This window comes from Glandiceps talaboti, chromosome 3 (genome assembly GCF_964340395.1).
Source record: "Glandiceps talaboti chromosome 3, keGlaTala1.1, whole genome shotgun sequence".
NCBI classification, from domain to species: Eukaryota; Metazoa; Hemichordata; class Enteropneusta; family Spengelidae; genus Glandiceps; species Glandiceps talaboti.
In genome coordinates, this window is record NC_135551.1 from 31,104,231 (window position 1) to 31,126,294 (window position 22,064).

Sequence of the window (22,064 nt, forward strand, 5' to 3'; positions counted from 1 at the left end):
AATGGATAATACTATTATTAAACTTGTACTACAATTCTTTTAACATCTATCAATATAAATTCTAATTCTATGTCTACAGTTGTGTATTAATCATTTGTTCTTTTAACATCTATCAATATAAATTCTATATCTACAGTTATATATTAATCATTTGTGTGTATTATCATATTAGCCTCATTTCTCCTCACAATGACATATATTAGCATTGTTATTTTACAGGTGAAATAGTCACAGTTGCAAGGATTTGTCACAATGAAATCATTTAATTTTATTATCACTATACATACATAATTAAATAATAATAATAATTTATTCCCACGTACAAAAAAAATTTGATGCAGAACAGAACAAAATATCCTTATGTATATACATAAACGTGTTATTCGGGAAAAGGGTGTGGAAGTAGTTGTTACACAACTAATCAAGTCCTCCCCTCACAAAACATATGACACTCATCATTTAATTTTGCCCTGTTTCAATCAAGACTATTTAACGTGGTAGATGATACATGGAAATACACTGAAATTACAAAATAAATTAAACATGAGCTCTAGATCCCGAAACAACCACACTGTAGACATTTTTTAAATTCCCGCTTAAACATGTAACATGTATGTATACTTGGTAAAAAGAAAATTAACATTACAGAACTAATATATCCAAAGTATTACAAGTAAAGTTAGAACTAAATGATGAAGATACCATATATACATTGTACAATGCGAAAGAAAACATTGTTAACAAGTACTCATATCACAAAAATATGTACAAATACATGTAGCAGATAATTATACACAGATAATTATAGCAGGGAGAACAATTAATAAAGTTTGGAATATAAAAGGCTGACCTGAAATATAATTAAACAAGTCATTGAAAATGACATAGACCCCACTATGATTGGGTTTTAAGGAACTGACAGTTTATGTTGTCATTTTCAAACCTGGTTAATGTTGTTTGGCCTCATATGGTTGTTTTTGATACACTACTCTGTTCAAGCATGTCTGAGTTTATGGCTTTGGACATGAAAACTGCACCAACAAAATGGCTGCCAGGCAGCCATATCGGATTGTATAAAGACGAAAATGGATATGCACTAGTCATGTATTTCACAGAACACTGTCCTAGTACCAACTTTGAATGAGATCTGTTCAAGCATGTCTGAGTTATGGCTTTGGACATGGAAAATTCGCAAACAAAATGGCTGCCAGGCAGCCATATCGGATTGTATCATGATGAAAATAAATAAGCACATGTATGTCATAGAACACTTTGCTAATACCAACTTTGAATGAGATCTGTTATGGCTTTGGACATGAAATATTTGCAAACAAAATGGCTGCCAGGCAGCCATATTGGATCATATCACGACAACAATGAATATGCACATGTATGTCATAGAACACTGTGCTAATACCGACTTTGAATGAGATCTGTTCAAGATGTCTGAGTTATGGCTTTGGACAGAGAAAATTTGCAAACAAAATGGCTGCTAGGTGGCCATATTGGATGGTATCATAAAACAAATTTACGTGCATATGTATGCCATAGTATGTTGCCCCTGTACCAAGTTTGAAAAAAATCGGTCAAGGCATCTCCAAGAAACGGCTCTGGACGGACAGATGGACACATGGAACCCAATCCATAAGTCCCGGACTATGTGACGTCTGGCGGGGACTAAATAACCATATGCCACTCTTGAGTTTAGGTTTGAATTGTTTAATTGTCTTGGTCAATCACACGTCAGTTTGTTATTGTTCTGAAATATTCCTAGTGTCTTTACTAAAATATTGCTCCTATGTTTTTTATTATTACTATCATTAGTTCCATAAGTTTTTTATTTATGAGACAAAATAATTTAAAATGTTGCACATATAATGTATTTTGTTATTGTTGTCATTGTTAGTGACTGAGCCACAACTTTAAAATGATGAAACAAAATAATTTGAAATGTAATTATGTTGCTTGTATATATTTCATTATTATTGTCACTCTTTGTTTTTATCCACAAAAAGAATTTCTTAAAAAATAATTTAACATGATTTAGCTATTTGGGAAAAAAACACATCAACACATTATTGTAACTTTTCCTGTAACAACAGTGTCAGTGGTGCAACTGGATACTTATTACATTTTTTGTAGCTTACATGGGTATATCCTGAATTCATAGTTTGAGCATTTTGATCAAAATTTGGGCATCAAGAATAAGGGGTATTTGCTTTGTTCATATTATCACTCAAATATTCCCAATATCCCAAACAAATCTGTCCACTAGTTTCTTAGTTTTCGATTTCCATGTCTAATTTGCATGTCAGATCAACTTGTTTTGAATAACATCCTCTGGACACCATCCAACCAAGAAAAACACTAAAAATTTTCATTTTGACGAGGATCGAAACAAATTTTTACAACTAATTTATCTTATTCAGAGTCTGAAGCACTCCACACAACTTTTCAACAAACTTTTCATTCGATAAATTTCATGCATAATATTTGTTTTGTGAGATTTGGACATTTTGTGCTTGACTTAAATAGGAAAAAAGGCATAAACTAGGTATACAGTTACATTTAGAAATTTGTTATTTGGAGGATACTGTTAGTCTGTATTATGACATAGTCATTAGTCTGTCACAAACGTCAAAATTTCATGCCATTTTTAAATCATTTAAAATTGAGTTTGTACGGTGTAATTTTACACAGCTGTGTACTGTCCTGGTAGTCAGTCTACATAGTCTTGAGTGTTTCTGTACTGGTCTGTTTTAATGTTACATAGCTGTAACTTAATTATTACAGAAAAGAATTTTATGTTTCAGGATGAAGCACAAACAATACCATAAATAAAAATATAAAGTTGGGGAGCAAAAATAACCAGTTTGTGGTCAGGTCATGGTCATATAGGTACTTTTACTGATAAAAATCATGGCAATTTAAAGAAAAATATTTCCCACCAGTCGCAAAAAATACTCTTAAAATCTCACTAATTTGAATTCCTACTTTCAGGATTAATTTTAGAGTTGTGGTGGTAAATTCTGATTCAATAAAAGACACACAGGAGGACAATGTATTATATAGTGTCAGGGTGGCCATCTCAACTACACTCTTAGTTTTGCACAGCATAGGATGGGGAATTATCTCTGGTCCTACAAAACTTTATAAGTATGCTCCAAAAAATGATTGGTAAAGTAGGTGAAACCTCAATAATCTTTTCTTCTCGAGATTTATAAATACCCCTGGCATAACTTTTGGAAAAAAATGTGAAAATGTGCGACTTGATGTCAAAATGAGTGGAAAAGCCTGCCAGTCCTCTTGACATGCAAATATATGTAAATAAGTTGATGTCAAACACTCCTTTTACATACGTGATATATACTTGCTGGGGTTGTGGAAAGTGTCAGCAGATGTTTAATTCGCGTGAAAGGCTAAGTCCTTAAATTTAACGACCAAATTTGCAATAAATAAATCCAATCCTGGACGAAATAACAAGGGAGATATCATGTCACGTGGTTCTAGATTGATAGCCAACCACACCATCATGGCCGCGCCGAAGCCCAAGCAGTGTTTTACTATCAATGAAAATAAGATCGTGGCTGTATATACATCACAATCATACCTCTGAGCTAGACATATGGCTATATCCCTCCTCTCGTCTGCCATCTTCGCTCGCTTGCCCGTCACTGGCAGTCGCCTCAGTGTCCACAGGAAGTTGAATAATAGATTCGTCAACTGGGGCAGCGGCCATCTTGAAAACCCAACTTGCGTTAAATGGACATGAAAACTGTCTTTGTTGTCAATCCAGTTAATGCATGTTATGGTTCTATGATCCCAAAACGTATTAAGGTCATTTTCGGAGCTGGTGTATTTTTTTCGATATTTCCCGGCAATCACTAGACGAATGTGCGAAGCCGCAAAATCTGGCGTTCTGATCCAGTTTGGCGCGACCAATCACGGATTGTCTAATTAGCATATTTTCCGAATATACACGAAGTTGAAATATAGAGATATCGATATATTATAATTGAAATACCAAGAATAAGAAATATGGACATGAAAGAGATCATTTGATAATTCTGTTTCTAATCTATCTAAGAAGCAATATTACAGACTAAAATGTGTTATTTTCTTTAAGTAAAGCGCTTTTGAAATGTTCGGTATTTGTCGTCTTTGTTCGGGTTTTTAATCACATGTGGTCATTTCAAATAGACGCCATACTGATTTGAAGCACATCCTTTGTGAGCTGCGATACCAATGTCAACTAAAATCATGCCTGCAGACAACCAGCAGCAAGGAAAAAGACCTCAACAGGCGGGAACACCTGGTAACAGGAATATGGACCGAAATAGAGACAAAAAACAATACCAGAAACGAGAGCAAATGAGTGATAAACCATTCGTAGATGTACAAGGCCAACGACCTGCTCACCAACAGGACAGTATTTCACTAGAAGAAGGGGCTAAACCAGTAGAGAAGAAGTTCACGCAAAGATGTCGCCTATTTGTGGGCAATTTAACAAACGATACATCAGAAGATGACTTCAAACAAATGTTTACCAAATATGGTGACGTGTCAGAAGTATACTTGAACAAGGAGAGAGGGTTCGGTTTCATAAGATTGGTGAGTGAACATCCCTTTGTATGACGCGTGATATTACAAACACAAGCGATACATAATATTGTACAAAGATTGGGGTCGGAATTTGACTTTCTTCCGACCTAGTTTTTTATGTATTTATTTATTTTTATTTATTTATTTATTTTTTTTGGGGGGAAGGGTTAATCCTGAAGGTGAGTGGACACTAGAACTGTCTACCGTGAAAAGGAAATGAACGAAGCACACTGCCATATTTTCAACTAACGCTAGTAATGATGCGTCGGCCATTGAAATTGAATGAGACAGGGGAATATATTTAAATGACAAATGTAGGGATTCGTTCAGGCCTGTGCAGATCGTATGTGACCATATAATCTCAAGTACAACCCTCCCCACTATGGAATTTTGGCAAGCATGGCATTTTGACAGGTTGATATGTAATTTAGATATTTTTGACATAAAGGCCATTGTTAGCTTAGGAGAGTGCGTCATGCCATGGCTGAACTTCTGATACAATGGTTAGCAGAATAACTTCGTCTTGTTATTCTTGGAATACATGTATAATCACACGACGAAATAATTGTGGACTCCATCATGTAAGAGTTTGGACTAAGTGTGACATTGTAGATGCTGTCGAGGGAATTTGATATCACTGAAACGAACAAGACAAAACCATATCAAATTATGATGCTTGACAACAAAGAAACTGGCTACATATGCAAATATTAGCCAATGTCAACACTCTACAGGAAATGCTACTGTATTCAAATCACCAGATATCAACAGTTTCTGGATGTTTTAAGCGTTAAGTCACCTCTTAAGTCACCTCATAGACGTGGTCACCTTAACAATTATGAGTCGGTAACTTAATTTCATGGACTTGGCTACCAAAATTGGCAACCAGAAAATGTATTATCTGTTGTATTGTTGAAAAGCTTTCTGGACGTTCCGGCCCCGATTCGGACATTCTGGTCCCACCACGTAGACTCTAATATATTACTGTAGCAGTGTTTGTGTACATACATCTGTGATTTATGTATGTAATTTTACTAGATTGGACGTTCCATCCCCACAAAATGTATGTGCAAAACATACAGAGCAAAATAGGTGTCAAACTATGAAATCGTCATTCATACAAACGATCGATTATTATAGTAAAATAAAATCATGTCGCTAACCGTACACATACACACATCTATCAATTTAACACATCTTGTACATTGCCTCATATTCGTTATGAGTATTTGCACATTTGCGTAGTATGTGTATGTTGTCGTGTGTTGTGCCGGTGGACTGCCCCTTGGGAATACATGTTCTACGACGGTTATTTTATTTGTGGGGCCGGAACGACCAGTCTTTACTACTTCCAATCCAGTTAGAAACTTTCACGTGGTGGGGCCGGAACGTCTTCCTGGTAGTGTCGGAATGTCTTGGGACGGAACGTCCTGTATGCATTGAAAATGGTAGGATATACTGACAATCATTGCATTGAAAGATTGTTAGCCATCCGAGGGATACTTTTCAGGAATGAAATGATATAGGTAGATTGTCAATCCATCACTAAAATTTTACTGTTATATTGATTTCATGTGGTTGAGGTGCATGAACAACAATCTTTGACTCCTTGGCTATTTTTTGCCATGTTTAACACTGAGCTGAAAGGACAGGGCCATTGCCATGTAAAGGAAATATTAATCTTATCAGTAAAATTGAAGATCTTGATCTTGTTGTGGGTTGCAGGATTTGGTTTGTGTTTGATTTTCATTTTATCAAGAGGATGCTCTAAAATTACTCTTGTCACTGTCACACTTAGTCTTGAGAGAAAATTGCATGTGGCCATATAAATATTTCAGCATGCCTGGGACCATTTTGATATACATGTAAACCTAGTCACAACCTAAGTTGATTTGAAATTGATTGAGCTAAATTGGTTCAAAAACCAGTTTCTGGTCGTATGAGGAAACTGTGCATTAGATTTGAGTAGTTTTGAAGCTTCCCACATATAAATTTCATCAACCATTTTGTTTGCGAATTTTCCATGTCCAAAGCCATAACTCAGGCATGCTTGAACAGATCTCATTCAAAGTTGGTATTAGCACAGTGTTCTGTGACATACATGTGCATATTCATTGTTGTCATGATACAATCCGACATGGCTGCCTGGCAGCCATTTTGCTGGTGCAGTTTTCATGTCCAAAACCATAACTCAGACATGCTTGAACAGAGTAGTGATATCAAAAACAAAATGTATGAGGCAAAAAAACATTAACCGGGTTTGAAAATGACAACATAAACTGCCAGTTCCTTAAAACCAATCATAGCGGGGACTATGTCATTTTCAATGACTTGTTGCTGTTATGATTTGTTGTGGGCATGCTAAATTCCTTTGATTTGAGAATTCATGGTTGTTTTCTTGTATGTAATTTTCAGGACACGCGTCCAAATGCTGAATTAGCCAAAGCAGAATTGGACGGTAGCACCAGGAAAGGGCGAGTACTTCGTGTACGATTTGCAACACATGGAGCTGCCCTGAAGGTCAAACACTTGCCTTCTGTTGTATCAAACGAATTACTTGAGCAGTCCTTTTCTCAGTTTGGTGTTGTTGAAAGGGCCGTATGTGTAGTAGATGACCGTGGCAGACCGACAGGAGAAGGAATAGTTGAATTTGCAAGAAAACCTGGTGCACAGAATGCTTTGAAACGGTGTCGAGATGGCTGTTATATATTAACAAGGTACATACCATTTTGTTTTCCTCTCAACATTTTCTTACAGCAACTTTGTGGTAGTATTTTGTTTTGATGAAAATGAACTATCTTATTTCTTGTAGCCCAAAATTGAAACTGCTTAGAGTTAAAAAAATAACTTTCATATCTTGAATGTGTATACTTGATTGTTAGTTTGCCAACATCAATATCAGCCAAATATCTGTAATAATTGTTCCCAAGTCCACATTTGGTCCAAAATCTCTTGATTGATAAATGGTGATTTTATCCATGGAAGTATAAATTCATCTCTTTACATCATCAGTGTTTTACCCAAGGATATACAGGTGTCTTTCTCTACCCATTATTTCTGACTCTTCTCATTATCATTGGGCAACACTAGTAATAGTAGTATACTTTAATATTTAATTTACTTGGTTGGTACTTTTGTCAGCTACATGTATGAAGCCTTGTGTTAAAGACTCATTCAGGTCTTACCCTTTATCTTGTTGATACAAGTTTTCACTCTTGCTTGTTTGGATTTTATGCTTTAATTTGATGTGTGTATAGATGACAATATTTCCTTTGTTTGCTGGACATTACTAATTTTTTGTAACCGTTATTTTCCTCTCTTCATATTTTATAGTACCCCAAAGCCTATTGTAGTTGAACCTTTAGAGCAAAGAGATGAAGAAGATGGCTTGCCAGAAAAAAATATTCAAAAGAATCTAACATTTCACAAGTAAGTTTATCGTTTCATATATCGTTGTTTTGGAATTGAGCTAATGTAAGATAATAACCGATGTGCCCTCTTAGACAATTTGATGTGCCACTGTTGGACACAATTTATTGTGACAGCCAAATTTGGTGTCCATCATATACTTTGTGGTGACTCACAAGAAATGCCACTCTTATCTTTTTTAGATGGCACAGTGGTAATAACTGGGTTATAAATACAGCTGCCATCATTTTATGATTGTTTTGCAAATGAAACGATTAATTAAAACATAAGGAATGTTTCAATGACTGGAAAAAAAGCTTTGAAAAAATCGGCATAACAATTTATATTTCAATATCACATCAGAAAGTTTATCATTTGTTCTTATTTATAAAAAAATGTGATGTTTGTTTTCAGGGAGAGAGAAGGCGTGCCAAGATTTGCACAGCCAGGAACATTTGAATTTGAATGGGGTAACAGGTGGAAACAGCTTTATGATCTTGAGGATGAACAGTTAGATCAGTTGAAAAAACAACAACAAGATGCAAGAGAAAAACTTGACGTTGATATGGAATCTGCACATCATGATCAGCAAACCATGCTAATGAGACAAGGTACAGTGTTTTAATAGCACTTTTATGGTCAATATCTCATAGCAAAACTATTCTTAGTCTTGTAACTATACATGTGGCCGTTTCTACAGTCTCTCAACCACAGTCAAATGGCTTTCTTTTGCATGACATTCCATTCTTACCACCAGTGTTGCCATAAACATGACGATGTTATTGCATTTTCACTTGACATACCTCAAGACTTGAGGTTAAATTTGTAGTAAACTGGATGAAGTAACTAATTACAACTGTCTGTCAGTGAATGGTGGATCACTACTGACATGCACTGTTCAACCTTTCCCTAGCAGTAAACTTGGCTAGTGTAATTTGCCCATTTGACTATATGTGGAGAGTGAGATTATAGAAAATGACCACGTTTGGTTACAAGTCTGAACAGTTCCATGACAAAGCCAGTCTCTGCGAGCCGAGAACTTACAATACTTTATTCAGCTTTTTTATGGAGTTTCCCCAGAGGTGTTATAGAAGAAGACTGAAAGATTCATGTTTATGTTCTCTTCTGTGATCACTTAATGTTAAACTTCTGGTGACAGAAGTTTTGAGTCTATAGGTAATGATTCAAGCCAAGATGCTGTTGTCCTTAACATGCAGTTTTGATCACAGTGTAAGAGGCTGTTGTTCAATAGACTTTGACAACCGTTATAGGTTTACAGGCAAGAATTGACTTAGAATTTTACTTGTGGTACTTTGTGTGTATCATAAAATAACTAAGAGGCTAGTGTTTGATATGAATTCAATTTATTGGCATAAGTGATCCATCAATGTTGTGTTTTTTTTTTTTTTAGATCTGATGAGAAGACAAGAGGAACTAAGAAGGCTAGAAGAAGGTCGCAAAGATATGGAGAGAAGGTGAGAAACAACAAATTAAAAAAAAATTCTCTACATCCAGAGTCTCTGTTAGCTCATTATATTTAAGTGATTTGTAAACCTTTATCTCCAAATAAGCTGTTATTAGAGAGAGGCAGATCAGAAATCTGAAGATGAAGTTATGTCAGGAAAGAAATACTAAAATTGGCGAGGGTAAACACTTTAAATTTCATATTTATACATTAATCTCTCTCAAAATTAGGCGACAGGAAGATATGCGTATGAGAGAAGAACAGCGTAGAAGGGAAGAACAACAGAAACAGGAAGAAATGATGAGGAGAAGAAACCAGGAATTACGTATTCAACAAGAAAGTATGATGAGGAGACGACCTGATGATATACTTTTACAGCGAGAACAAGCTGTTCATCAGAGTGACATGAAGAGACAACTGTATATGCAGGTATGATTTCAGATTTCCATTTTAACACATGTAGTCAGACTTTCTTCATTTTTACAAAGTAATGTCGCTAGACTGCCTCTTTTGTTTGTAGAAAGAGAAAATATGCATAATGTGTTTAAAGTCTTTTTTCCATGTGTTCTTTTCATTTAAAGAAGCAGTCAAGAACTGGTATGGGATATGACAAGGTAATTGTAACATTTAAGAATCCCTATACAAATAATAATTGCAACATGTGAATCCTTAAATAGTAAACATTTAACAATGTGTATCAAATCAAATCGATCACGTTATACAGTAAATCAAACCTGAAGCAACAAATCACCAAGAAAGCAAAATAACTAAGAGGTCAAAGCTGTAAATGTAGAAAAACATTTTGAAAGCAATATTGACTTACGATTGATGTTGTATACCGTGAATTGTATTGAATCATGGACATGTAAACTTGCATGTTGTATACATTAGTGTACACCTTTCATTTGCAAATTGGCAAACCTGTCACTGTTTTCTTTCAACTCAATTGAACAATTCACAAACAAACAGTAAGAGGCGTTTCTTCTAAGAAGACATTTCCCAGTATGGCTCAAAAGTGGGCAATATTTGGGACAGTGATTTGATATTATTAATGTGCAGCCTGATATTGGTTAGTGCTATAATGTCAGCAACTGATGAATGAAATTACAGAACTAGTATCAGAAATGTGGATCAAGTAGAATGAAATATAGGGAGTGGTATTTTTAGTGAACAGACACCTTTAAAATTGAACGATTCATTTTACAACCACAGAGTAATCAACCTGATTGATAGCGATTGGCTTTCACAAAGTAAGAACAGAATCTCTCTGACTGTCTACCCAAAAAACTACCAGCAGTTTGTGTAAAAACCCATCTTGGCAAATGGTGTTTCAAACTTAATGGTTTGGAAAGCTTAATCAAAACGTTAACATGAAATCCATCCAGATAGCAATGAAGCCGGACAAAGTGCACATTTTGAATCAGTTTATTTAAAAATAATTTTCTCCGTCTCATCACAAGAATGAAATTTGAAGATAATGCCATTATGTCTGGTTCATTATATTTCAATCAAACTTCTCATTCTGAAAAGACCACATGTGCTCTAATACCATTGGTGGTGTTGTTTTGAAATGTTCTTAATGTGATGTCTTATTTTATGCTTACACAATGGCATTGCCATTGTCTGAATCAGTTTGTGGCAGTCTTATAGCAAGGATGGAATTTATGACAAAAATTCTAGAAAGTCATCAGAATGACCTTTGTTGGGCTGATACCATATATTTGGAACTCCTGATGATAGGGTTACAAGTATGAGTATAATAATGGAGTAGATTATACAAAGATCCGGAATATCTGGGAATTTGTATTCTTGCCACACCACTTACATTATACTTACATGAAATAAAAATAACCCTTTATTTCCAAATGCTGTGACCTAATGGTCAATTTTGATGGTTATGTTACTTAAAACACATAAAGGACAGACACTGCTGATAACTAACAAGTGTGGTGACATGACATAAAAATTACAATGACGAACCCAGAGACAATGGCTATTTTGCAACAAATTGACACAGTAAACAACTGGACTGCACTCTTTCCATTTAGTTCTTACTTTAAAGTTTCTAACATTTCGATTTTTGGTGATACCTAAGGTCATTGTTTTGCAAGCGTGTAGAACAGTAGACTGATGGTTCAGTAGGTACACGTTTGTTCTCATAGATTTGAACACTCTAGGTTTTTGCTTTGAAGGATAATGTAACACCTGGTAACAAATCCAGTTACAGAGTTTCCTCAGTTACATGTAGGGTTAGTGATGGAAATGGGGCTAGATTCCCTAGCATAAACTTAATTAGTACTGTCGTCAATGGATGGACACTATTCTACATTTGTCGTGAGTGTTTAGTGTGCCCTCTAATGATAGCCACATTTTGTTGTGAGTCAAAATGAGAAAAACTGGGATTACTTGTTAGTTCACCACACAGCAAGAGATAGGGAACACTAAATTTTGTTGCGTCACTAGAAATCATGTCCATCAGTGGCACATCAAATTGGCATAGAGGGCACACTGTACCTTATGAAAATGTACTTAATGGAAAAGTTCTTGGTGTTGCCTAACCAACTGATAATATAACTGGTCAGCAATAGATGTTGAATGTATACACAATAACTTCACACTTGCAGCAAGAAGTAATGCGTCTTGGTGGTAACAGTAACAGTGGTAATGGACCAAACACCATGGGAGGCGGAGGTGGCCCTAATAATTCTGGCAGTCTTGCAGATCAGAGCCAAATGGGAGGACCGGTAATGTCCCATTATTTGTTTTCAGTATTCTGTCTTTGACAAATTGAAATTGATTGATATTGAATTGTAGCTGTTATTGGAAAATATGGTATTTTTTCCAGATCGTGAGAGATTTCATCGAATGAAAACCATTGTCAATACAGTGATGTAGTTTACGTAACCACAACTTGAACATAGCAGTTCTGAGTTTTTATGTACAAAGTATTCTAAATGAAAAAAATAGCATCTTTTGTGTAACAGTAAAGTAGAAATGTGGACTAGTAGACAGGGAAAGGCTCATTTGTAACCAATAACTATAGTAACAATAGTAGTAGCAAATATAACAAGACTTTGTATTCCATCGGCACCAACATTCAAAGAGATACTCCCAGAGGTGCTTTAGATATCCATTATTACTATTAAAGAAAAACTGTGATATCTCCAAGGTGAAAAAATGAAATTGGTTGTACTAACAGAAAAGTTAAAGATTTGCTCACAGTAATCCAAGTTAGATGCATGGTTAAAGGTTCTTTATGGCGAGATAATCACATACTGGTATTTTGTCAATGCAAAAATGCCAAGACAAGCAGCAATGATTTTGCTACCTCGAGGAATTTGATATTTGCTCTAGTTCATGGAATTTGTCTGAATTTGGTATTTGTTGTAGTTCATGGAATTTTTCTGAATTTGGTATTTGTTGTAGCAAGTACACAAAGCATGTAATTCTGCCTATGTAATTGTTAGTACATGTAGTGAAAGAAGGCAGATGTGGGCTTCATATCAATGTTATGTTATATCACAGTACATCATGAAGTCTATTCAAATCCCCATGGCTGTTGTCATGGGTAGAGTTCATGAAAGTCCCTTACTCACTTTAGTTCTAAAGCAGTATGAGTTGAAGGTACGACGACTTGTCACAATTGCACCCTTTACATGATTAACATTTTTTCTGTGGCATAGTTGAATATAGCACGTCTTTTACTCATTTCTGAGTTTAACTGTACAGTGTCTTGCATAAACTGACTACTCTGTCAAAAACTTTCCATCAACATGCTCTCTGATTCATGGTTGCAATAAGACTAACTTAAAAATGTGTTAGATTGGTGAATGTAGAGCTAGTTTTGTGATTTGAAGTAAGAAAAGATTACATTTAGTACTATGACTGATGTATAAATGAATCTTGTGATATACATATTGAACAACTTGGTAACATGCTGTGACAAACACATCAGTATTATCCGATATAATTGTTGGCGAACCTTTTATGTCAAAGGTAGAAAAAGAGATATCACTGATGGACTGGCTGTGAATTTCATTGGTATGTTGACAGGCTTTGATATGTTACAACCGATACATTGGAACTGATATATTTCATACACACACACACACACACACACACCCACACCCATACGTACGTACGTACGTATATACATACATTTTTACTGATACGTTTGTTGATACTTTATGACCAGTTCATTCATTTATACATTTTAACTAATTCATTCTTTCATTGTTACATTGTAACCAATACTGATTGATACATTGTGACCCATGCATTCATAGATACATTGTAACAATTGATACATAGTGACCCATGCATTCATTGATACATTGTGACTAATACTGATTGATACATAGTGGTTAATGCATTCATTGATACATTGTAACCAATACTGATTGATACATTGTGACCTATGCATTCATTGATACATTGTAACAATTGATAGTGATCCATGCATTCATTGATACATTGTGACTAATACTGATTGATACATAGTGACCCATGCATTCATTGATACATTGTGATTAATATTGATTGATACATAGTGACCCATGCATTCATTGATACATTGTAACAATTGAGACATAGTGACCCATGCATTCATTGATACATTGTGACTAATACTGATTGATACATAGTGACCCATGCATTCATTGATACATTGTGATTAATATTGATTGATACATAGTGACCACTGCATTCATTGATACATTGTAACAATTGATACAGTGACCCATGCATTCATTGGTACATTGTGACTAATACTGATTGATACATAGTGGTTAATGCATTCATTGATACATTGTGACTAATACTGATTGATACATAGTGACCACTGCATTCATTGATACATTGTAACAATTGATACACAGTGATTAATGCATTCATTGATGCATTGTGACTAATACTGATTGATACATAGTGACCACTGCATTCATTGATATATTGTGGCTTGTACACTCATTGATATCCGGTTAACCATACATTCATTGAAATTGATACATTGTGTCTGATACAACCATGGCTGGTGATCAATACATTTATTGATGAACTATTTTGATACAATCATGGATGAAGTACAACTGATATATTCTTTAAACTGATGTGACCGAGATACTTTATAGTAGGCTGTGATACTTTTATTTAACATTTTTAGACTGATTCAGTCATTAATATATTGTGATTAATATTTAGTGGTTACAAATGAGCCTTAAAACATGTTAGTGACAAGTCTGTTGTGAAGTAAAACATAAAAACTCTGTAAATGTGAATATTTCGTGTCAAGTCATGATCATACTATGACATCTCAATTAACATTGAATTTGTACAGCATCACTTAGAGAGAATAACTTTGTTGGAGAAAAGAACACTGTACATCAAAATCAAAAGTTGCTTTTACTGTGTTCCTCCCTGTCCAAAATCATGGTTGAATATTTAGTGAACTGCATAATTTTACTGTTGCCGTAAAGCGAAACTTGAGTAAAAGAATTGCTAAGTTTTGTGTTTTATGATAGAATTCCTAGAAAGCGTCTATCACGGACAAGATATGTATGTACTCAAAGAAGAAACTGCTATGTGATAATATGTGATCAGATTTTTATACTGCCATTATTTTTGCAGCTGAAGAGATTTCTTCAATACCAACTTTCTTTGTATCATGTACCACTTAATGGACTCATCAAGTTGGGGTTGGGTTAATGTTCGTTGACTAATGTAATATGTGTGTTAAATATATTTTATGCTTGTCTGTGATGTGATGTATAGAAATGATTGAATGTGTGTATTGCAGGAGTGTGTTGATGTTTCACAATTTCTGGATATGGGTGTGCTTCAGCTTGTGTGTTAGCAAGTGAACATCTATGGGTCTGTGTGAATACATGTGAAATGGATAAATTAGGAAGAGTGATTATGGAATCAGAGTAATAATCTTGTTAAAATCGAGGTTGAAGGGTTGTTCAGTTATTAGCAGTTCTAAAATCTAGATTAAACAGGACTGTCTGTAACATAGATTTTTCCTGTACTGTATTTGAACAAAGAAAACAAGATTTGTTCCAATGACAACCTAATATGTATACACTGGAATGTATGATTACTATATTTTGTAAATCACTGTAGTTCCTCGGTTCTGCCATCCCAGGATAATGTCAATGTTTGGCCATACTTTTATTTATTCAGGAGACATTCAGTAGTAGATACGTTCACTCTCTGTAGCTGACAACAGAATTCACGTTGCATTCCAAAGTTGCATATTAGAATAATCAGGTGTTCAAATTTCTGGACCCTGTGTCATCATGTGACCTATCAGTTACTGTGAGACTGCAGGTAACTAGTAATCATCATATTGAATTACCATGGAAATGTTTATAGATTCCCACAATCCTTCACTGTATTTTTGGGTGGTCGATCGCCTCAGCCAATGATAATGCTAGTTGCAATTACTAGTTACCTGTGTATGCACAGCAACCAGCAATTGAAAGTGACACAAAATGTATGGAATGGAAAACAACGAAATGTGTTTGAAGATAATAAGATTGAACTAAAAGTAGGCAACCTTAATATCAGAATTTTATCAGATTGTTCAGGAAGAATCGTCAGAAGGAAATATTACAATCTATTACAGAGTTTTCCAGTAAAGAAGTGCAGATTTAATGATATGTTGTTGTATTATTATACAGGTATATGTTAGGTAGTTTATTTACATATATTTCACCTAAGCCTTTTGTTAAATCAAATGATTGATAAGGACTGCATTACTAGTAACTTTAACACTCCTGTTATGAAATATATATATGAAAGCCATCTATAAAAAGTAGATAACAATATGTTGGCATCATCTAAACCAGGCATCCACACTTTCCTAAAAATAAATTGTATTTAGTGGCATTGGCAGATACTTGCTAGAGTTGAAACATTGTCACTAAATGATGTCTTATATTGTAAACTGGTTATGCCGCTCTTCTAGTGTTTGGCTTTGTTGCTAAGTTACACACATAATGTATTTACAGAAATGTAATGTTGATAATATTCTTGTTGTGCAGTTTTAACTACTGGAGAGAGGTGTAGTAATGATCATCTAGTAAATGTGCATTATACGTTTAATTCTGTAAGTCCCAATATCCCATTGAATACTCATTTCAGTGAAATACGGCAACAAAGACAATTCATACCAAATCAAGATATGAACTATTTTTTTAACACTTAGGTATAAACACCTTGATTGTGTAAAATGGTAGGTGTTCTCATATGGAGTATTTGATTCCATCCTATGATTCATTGAAAACAATTGGAATCAATGAATATAAGAATGCAAAGCATCGCCTCATTTTCACCTAGTTTGTCATACTGGGCATTGTAACAATAATATATACCACCATAGGTAATGGTGTTACACATACAGGGGTAGTCATAAAATCTAGTTTGTCATACTGAGCAGTGTAACAATAATATATACCACCATACGGTAATGGTGTTACACATACAGGAGTAGTCATAAAATCTAGTTTGTCATACTGGGCAGTGTAACAATAATACATATATAAATATCAATTAAGCTAAGTTTATTATATTTCAAAGCCATCTTAATACATATAATAATAAAATAAAACATACTTGTAATGCACCTGTTTTCCAGAGAGCTCGAGATGCAGACACAGAACTACTTACAAAATGAAAGGATACAGAGTAACAATTTGAAAACATGGATACAGAGTAACAATTTGAAAACATGGTAGAATGCTGAGAGAAATCTCTGGTATCTCATTTGCATTAAAAAACACGAATTGTACATGGATGGTGATGTGAACATTTGTTCCCATCACATGATTTGTGTCTGTATGATAAGGGATTTTATGTCTTCTTGTAGATGTCGCGAGATATGCAAACATCTTTGTAACAATGGTTGTTAAACTTGATCGTGTGGTCAAGGTTTTGCTGTGGTTTCTATGAATGCAATGGCTCACTCGGGATCTTGTGAGGTCTGCTGCGAGATGAAAAACACCTTATTGGGCTGTTATTAGGTGAACACAAATAAGATTTGATGTGGTGTAGCTAAAAGATGGATATGAGATGCCAACAGTATGTTGTAACTGCAAAGAGGGGAATGTGATAAAGGAAAGGGTATGGCATAGCATAGCTAACAGGTATATGTGAAGTAGCCAAGAAATGTGAAATAACAAAAGAATGGATGGGAGATGGTGAGAAGGATGATATGAGATACATTTATGGAAGGAATGGAAGAGATAGCAAGCTCTGTGAATGGGTTTGTTACGAGGAAAGGCAAGAGGTAGCTAAGTGACGGATGTGAGATGGTGAATGTGAAATGGGAAAGAGGGATGCAGAAATATTGGTGAAATGCATCATCCTTATACTGATGTCAAAACTTGTGTTAGTGTGTGTAGGTATCTGCATGAATGCAGTGTGTGTGTGTGCGTGTGTGTGTGTGTGTGTGTGTGTGTGTGTATGTGTGTGTGTGTGTGTGTGTGTGTGTGTGTAATTGTAAACCATGATAACTAACAGTGTTTCAAAATGAGGGGCAGTGAGGGAATGGGCATTGCTTGTAACTTGTCTTATATTGTCTTCCTTGTGTAAACATACATGTACCAGTAAAGAGGTTCATGATACCTATTTTAAAACAGGTACTATTCAAATATGAAGTTTTACTAATGACCAGTTGCCACCATTTTCTTCTCTCCCATACATGTACACATCTCCTGTTGCTGTGATCCTCGGATGACTGAATTCTGCCATATGGGTTATTATGAACATTTGTCATGACTTAAAAACTGAACCTGTGATTCAACTCTACCAAATGGGTTATGTACCATTATCGTAACTTAAAACTGAACTTGTGACTCAAATGTACCAAACTTTTATCGTGACTTTTAAAATGAACCTGTTACTCGCATTGCGAAATGGGTTATCATAATCCTTTATCTTAATTATAAACTGGTTATCATTCTGTATCATGACTTACTGAACCTGTGACTTAAATATATCATAAATATGATTGTATTGAAATTCTCGCAAATCACTGGTAATGTTACGAATATACACATGTACGAACAAACTTGATGTGGCAATTCAAACAATAGCGCCAGTCTAGGTTTGATCAACCCCCTCGCCAGAGTCCTGTTGCTATGGGTCCTCGTCCAGGAGGTCCTATGGGAGGTGGCCCACCAAGGGGTGTAGATGACATGAGAGGACGTGGTGGTTTCGATAGGATGGAGATGGAACGCAGAGGTCCAATGGAACGTGATGATTTCGGATCAAAACGTATGCGACGCTATTAAGTCTGCTATGTGGCAATCCTAATTGTATTGAACAGAACAGAACAGAGAGAAGATTAAAAAAAAGTAGAACATTTTAAATCCTTAAAGATATAACTATTTTCATTACTTAATGTTAACGGACTTTAAAAGTTTTTATCAAGTTATTATATTCACAGTTTCTGGCTAACTATATGTGAACTTGCTTTTTTCATCATATGTTTTTTAGTTGAATGCGGGGCGGGAACTTGAGGGAAAGGGGGCTAGTAAAACACGTAGGTATGACTTTAAAGCCAGCTTTGTGTTTGTGTTATGAAAGCTGTGAGTTTTTGCATGTCTATTTTGAAGCTCAAAGTGCAAGGTGTGATTATCTTGGGAAACAATATTGCTGTGTTGTTTCTGGAGCATCATTACCGTGCCCACAGTATTTCAATGTTGCAGTTGTATTTTATTTTATTTTGTTAGCGTAACATATGATGGGAATATCCTTAATTAGCTATCAACTTGTATCACTATGATAAATTTTTTGATTAATGAGTGCAGAGAGAGGTCATTTGATTGACCGACTTGTCACCAGGGTTCCCATTAATGAATATTTAACATGTAGAGGCTATTTGTTGACAAGATTTTAATAATACTGTTTGTAAAAAGTGGTAATTATGCATAGTAAGTAGTAGGCAACATAAAACAGATTTACCATGCAAGTACTGTTAGTCCTTCTCCTATATAGATAGGTATTGTAGAAGCATAATTACCAACGTTTATGATTGTTAGCCTATAGACACTACTGCCAGGATATGAAACATGTAGTGACAATTTTCTGTAAAATCAGTGAATCATGTTTTTGTGATGTTAACTATATTTCTATCGTTGTTGGAATAAATTCATTCAGATAGTTCAAATTCTGTTTTAGAGTGAATCATAGATCTTTATTTTATTTTCTAGTCCTATGCCACACCTTGTCTGTCAGGGAAGGGGTTGGTGTATTTACTGCGTTTAGAATAGAAAAGAGACAGGGTTTAGGTTTTGACTTTAACAGGCTTGTGGATATCATAGGAATATTGATAATCACAGACCTTAAAATCTAGAAATAAAAGTATACAAAAGTGTGGGTGTGGATAGAAAGGGGATAGGGACATGATCTCATAGATGAATGAATCCAGAGTATGGGCTTCTAGAAGTAGAAAGGAATAATGAAGGAATCTTAAATATGAGATAATTAGGGAATGGGTTCTGTACAATAGATTTCAGTGTAGGGGAAGATTAGTGACATGGACAGGAATACTAGATAGAAACCTAAATTTATGGGGTAGACCTGTTGTCAGATATGAATTTAAGGGGTGGTTGCTCTAACGTGAACACATGGGTGGGGCTGTAGGCAGATGTGAAAATACAAGGGTGGGGCTTTTGGCAGATGTAAAAATACAAGGGAAGGGACTCTTGGCAGATGTGAAAATATAAGACAGATGTGAAAATACAAGGGTGGGCTGTAGGCAGGTGTGAAAATACAAGGGTGGGGCTGTTGGCAGATGTAAAAATACAAGGGAAGGGACTCTTGGCAGATGTGAATGTATAAGGGTGGGGCTGTTGGCAGATGTGAAAATACAAGGGTGGGTCTGTTGGCAGATATGAAAATACAATGGGAAGGGACTCTTGGCAGATGTGAACGTATAAGGGTGGGGTTGTTGGCAGATGTGAAAATACAAGGGAAGGGGTTGTTGGCAGATGTGAAAATACAAGGGTAGGTCTGTTGGCAGATGTGAAAATACAAGGGAAGGGACTCTTGGCAGATGTGAACGTATAAGGGTGGGGCTGTTGGCAGATGTGAAAATATAAGGGTAGGTCTGTTGGCAGATGTGAAAATACAAGGGAAGGGACTCTTGGCAGATGTGAATGTATAAGGGTGGGGCTGTTGGCAGATGTGAAAATATAAGGGTAGGTCTGTTGGCAGATGTGAAAATACAAGGGTGGGTCTGTTGGCAGATATGAAAATACAATGGGAAGGGACTCTTGGCAGATGTGAACGTATAAGGGTGGGGTTGTTGGCAGATGTGAAAATACAAGGGAAGGAGCTGTTTGCAGATGTGAAAATACAAGGGAAGGGGCTGTTGCCAGATGTGAAAATACAAGGGAAGGGGCTGTTGCCAGATGTGAAAATACAAGGGTGGGGGCTGTTGCCAGATGTGAAAATACAAGGGAAGGGGCTGTTGGCAGATTTGAAAATACAAGGGAAGGGGCTGTTGGCAGATTTGAAAATACAAGGGTGGGGGCTATTTGCATATGTGGCAATGTATGGGATGGGCCATTCGCAGATGTAACTGTGTGGGATGGGGCATTTGGCAGATGTGAATATGATGGTTGGGCAGTTGCCAGATTTGCCATCAGGATGGGGCTGTTGCCAGATGTGAAAATATACTAAGGATGACAGGCTTTACCAGGAGTGAAGTGTGTACAGTTGCAGTCAACTGATACTGTGCTGACACATAACTCTATCTGGTACCACAAGATGAATAACTGTATATCACAAAAATTACACTTTCCTTTGTTTTAACAAATGTATGAGTGAAGGGGATGGTGCTCAGCATAAAGTTAAAACTTGGAAAAAGAAGATGCCAAACACCACTGAAAACAGTTATCTACTCATGATCATATTATAAATAGTTTCTCGTGTTTAGACATTTTGCTGTTGCCAAAAGAGAGGTTCTGTCTATGTTAGTCATTTCACACTAATAGCTAACATTTTATTATGCTTGTCCAAGTGAGTGTCCACAAATTCATTGGATGCTTTCTGACACTGATACTACTATTTTTGGCATATTTCTTCAAGATTAATTCTCGTAAGTTTTTACCAATGTTACTCTTGACACTGACAACCAGCAATTTCCTGTGACACACAAATTTGGTATTCCCAGATCGCTCTCTATGAGATGGCTCGGAAGAAATTCTAGTTTTTCATCATTTTGATGTACAACTAGAAAGTAAGTATTAGTAGAGGGCACAGTAATGCAAAATATTCAGTCTTTGCAGAGTAATCATATATCTATAGACATACCACACACGTGCCAAACTCAACTGTGCCAAACTCAACTCAATTAAACTAACTTTATCGATGATTCTCCATTCATGTTTAGTCCCTAGTGACTTTAAAATGCACAGATTTTGTGGTTGTGTTTTGAAGTTGTCAGTCTAATGGTCAATATCTGAGAGAATTTGTTTTGATAATTTGACATGTCTTGCTGGCATTGCCAGTAAAGTTGAAGTTACACAGCATATAAGAATTATGAAATTTGTCATGCAAAAATTACGAGTGAACAGAAGTT

The 22,064-nt window shown here is 35.6% G+C and overlaps 1 protein-coding gene across 4 annotated transcripts in view; it reads left to right on the forward strand.

Annotated features, from left to right (window-relative positions):
• The first annotated feature begins 4,207 nt into the window (after positions 1 to 4,207).
• The window catches only part of LOC144433415 (non-POU domain-containing octamer-binding protein-like), a 30,684-nt gene continuing 12,827 nt past the window's right edge, over positions 4,208 to 22,064 (forward strand). For 2 of the 4 annotated variants that reach the window (XR_013480763.1, XR_013480764.1), the window contains exons 1-8: positions 4,208 to 4,611; positions 7,018 to 7,319; positions 7,936 to 8,031; positions 8,425 to 8,621; positions 9,422 to 9,485; positions 9,706 to 9,904; positions 10,057 to 10,089; positions 12,100 to 12,219. Coding sequence is in view for 2 of the 4 variants with exons in the window: in XM_078121727.1 (XP_077977853.1) it covers positions 4,246 to 4,611; positions 7,018 to 7,319; positions 7,936 to 8,031; positions 8,425 to 8,621; positions 9,422 to 9,485; positions 9,706 to 9,904; positions 10,057 to 10,089; positions 12,100 to 12,219; positions 18,571 to 18,768 (1,575 nt within the window). In the remaining 2 variants the exon portion in view is untranslated. Of the gene's footprint in view, positions 4,612 to 7,017; positions 7,320 to 7,935; positions 8,032 to 8,424; positions 8,622 to 9,421; positions 9,486 to 9,705; positions 9,905 to 10,056; positions 10,090 to 12,099; positions 12,220 to 18,570; positions 19,618 to 22,064 lie in introns of those variants that run through there. The other 2 variants (XM_078121727.1, XM_078121728.1) reach the window with 2 other exon arrangements.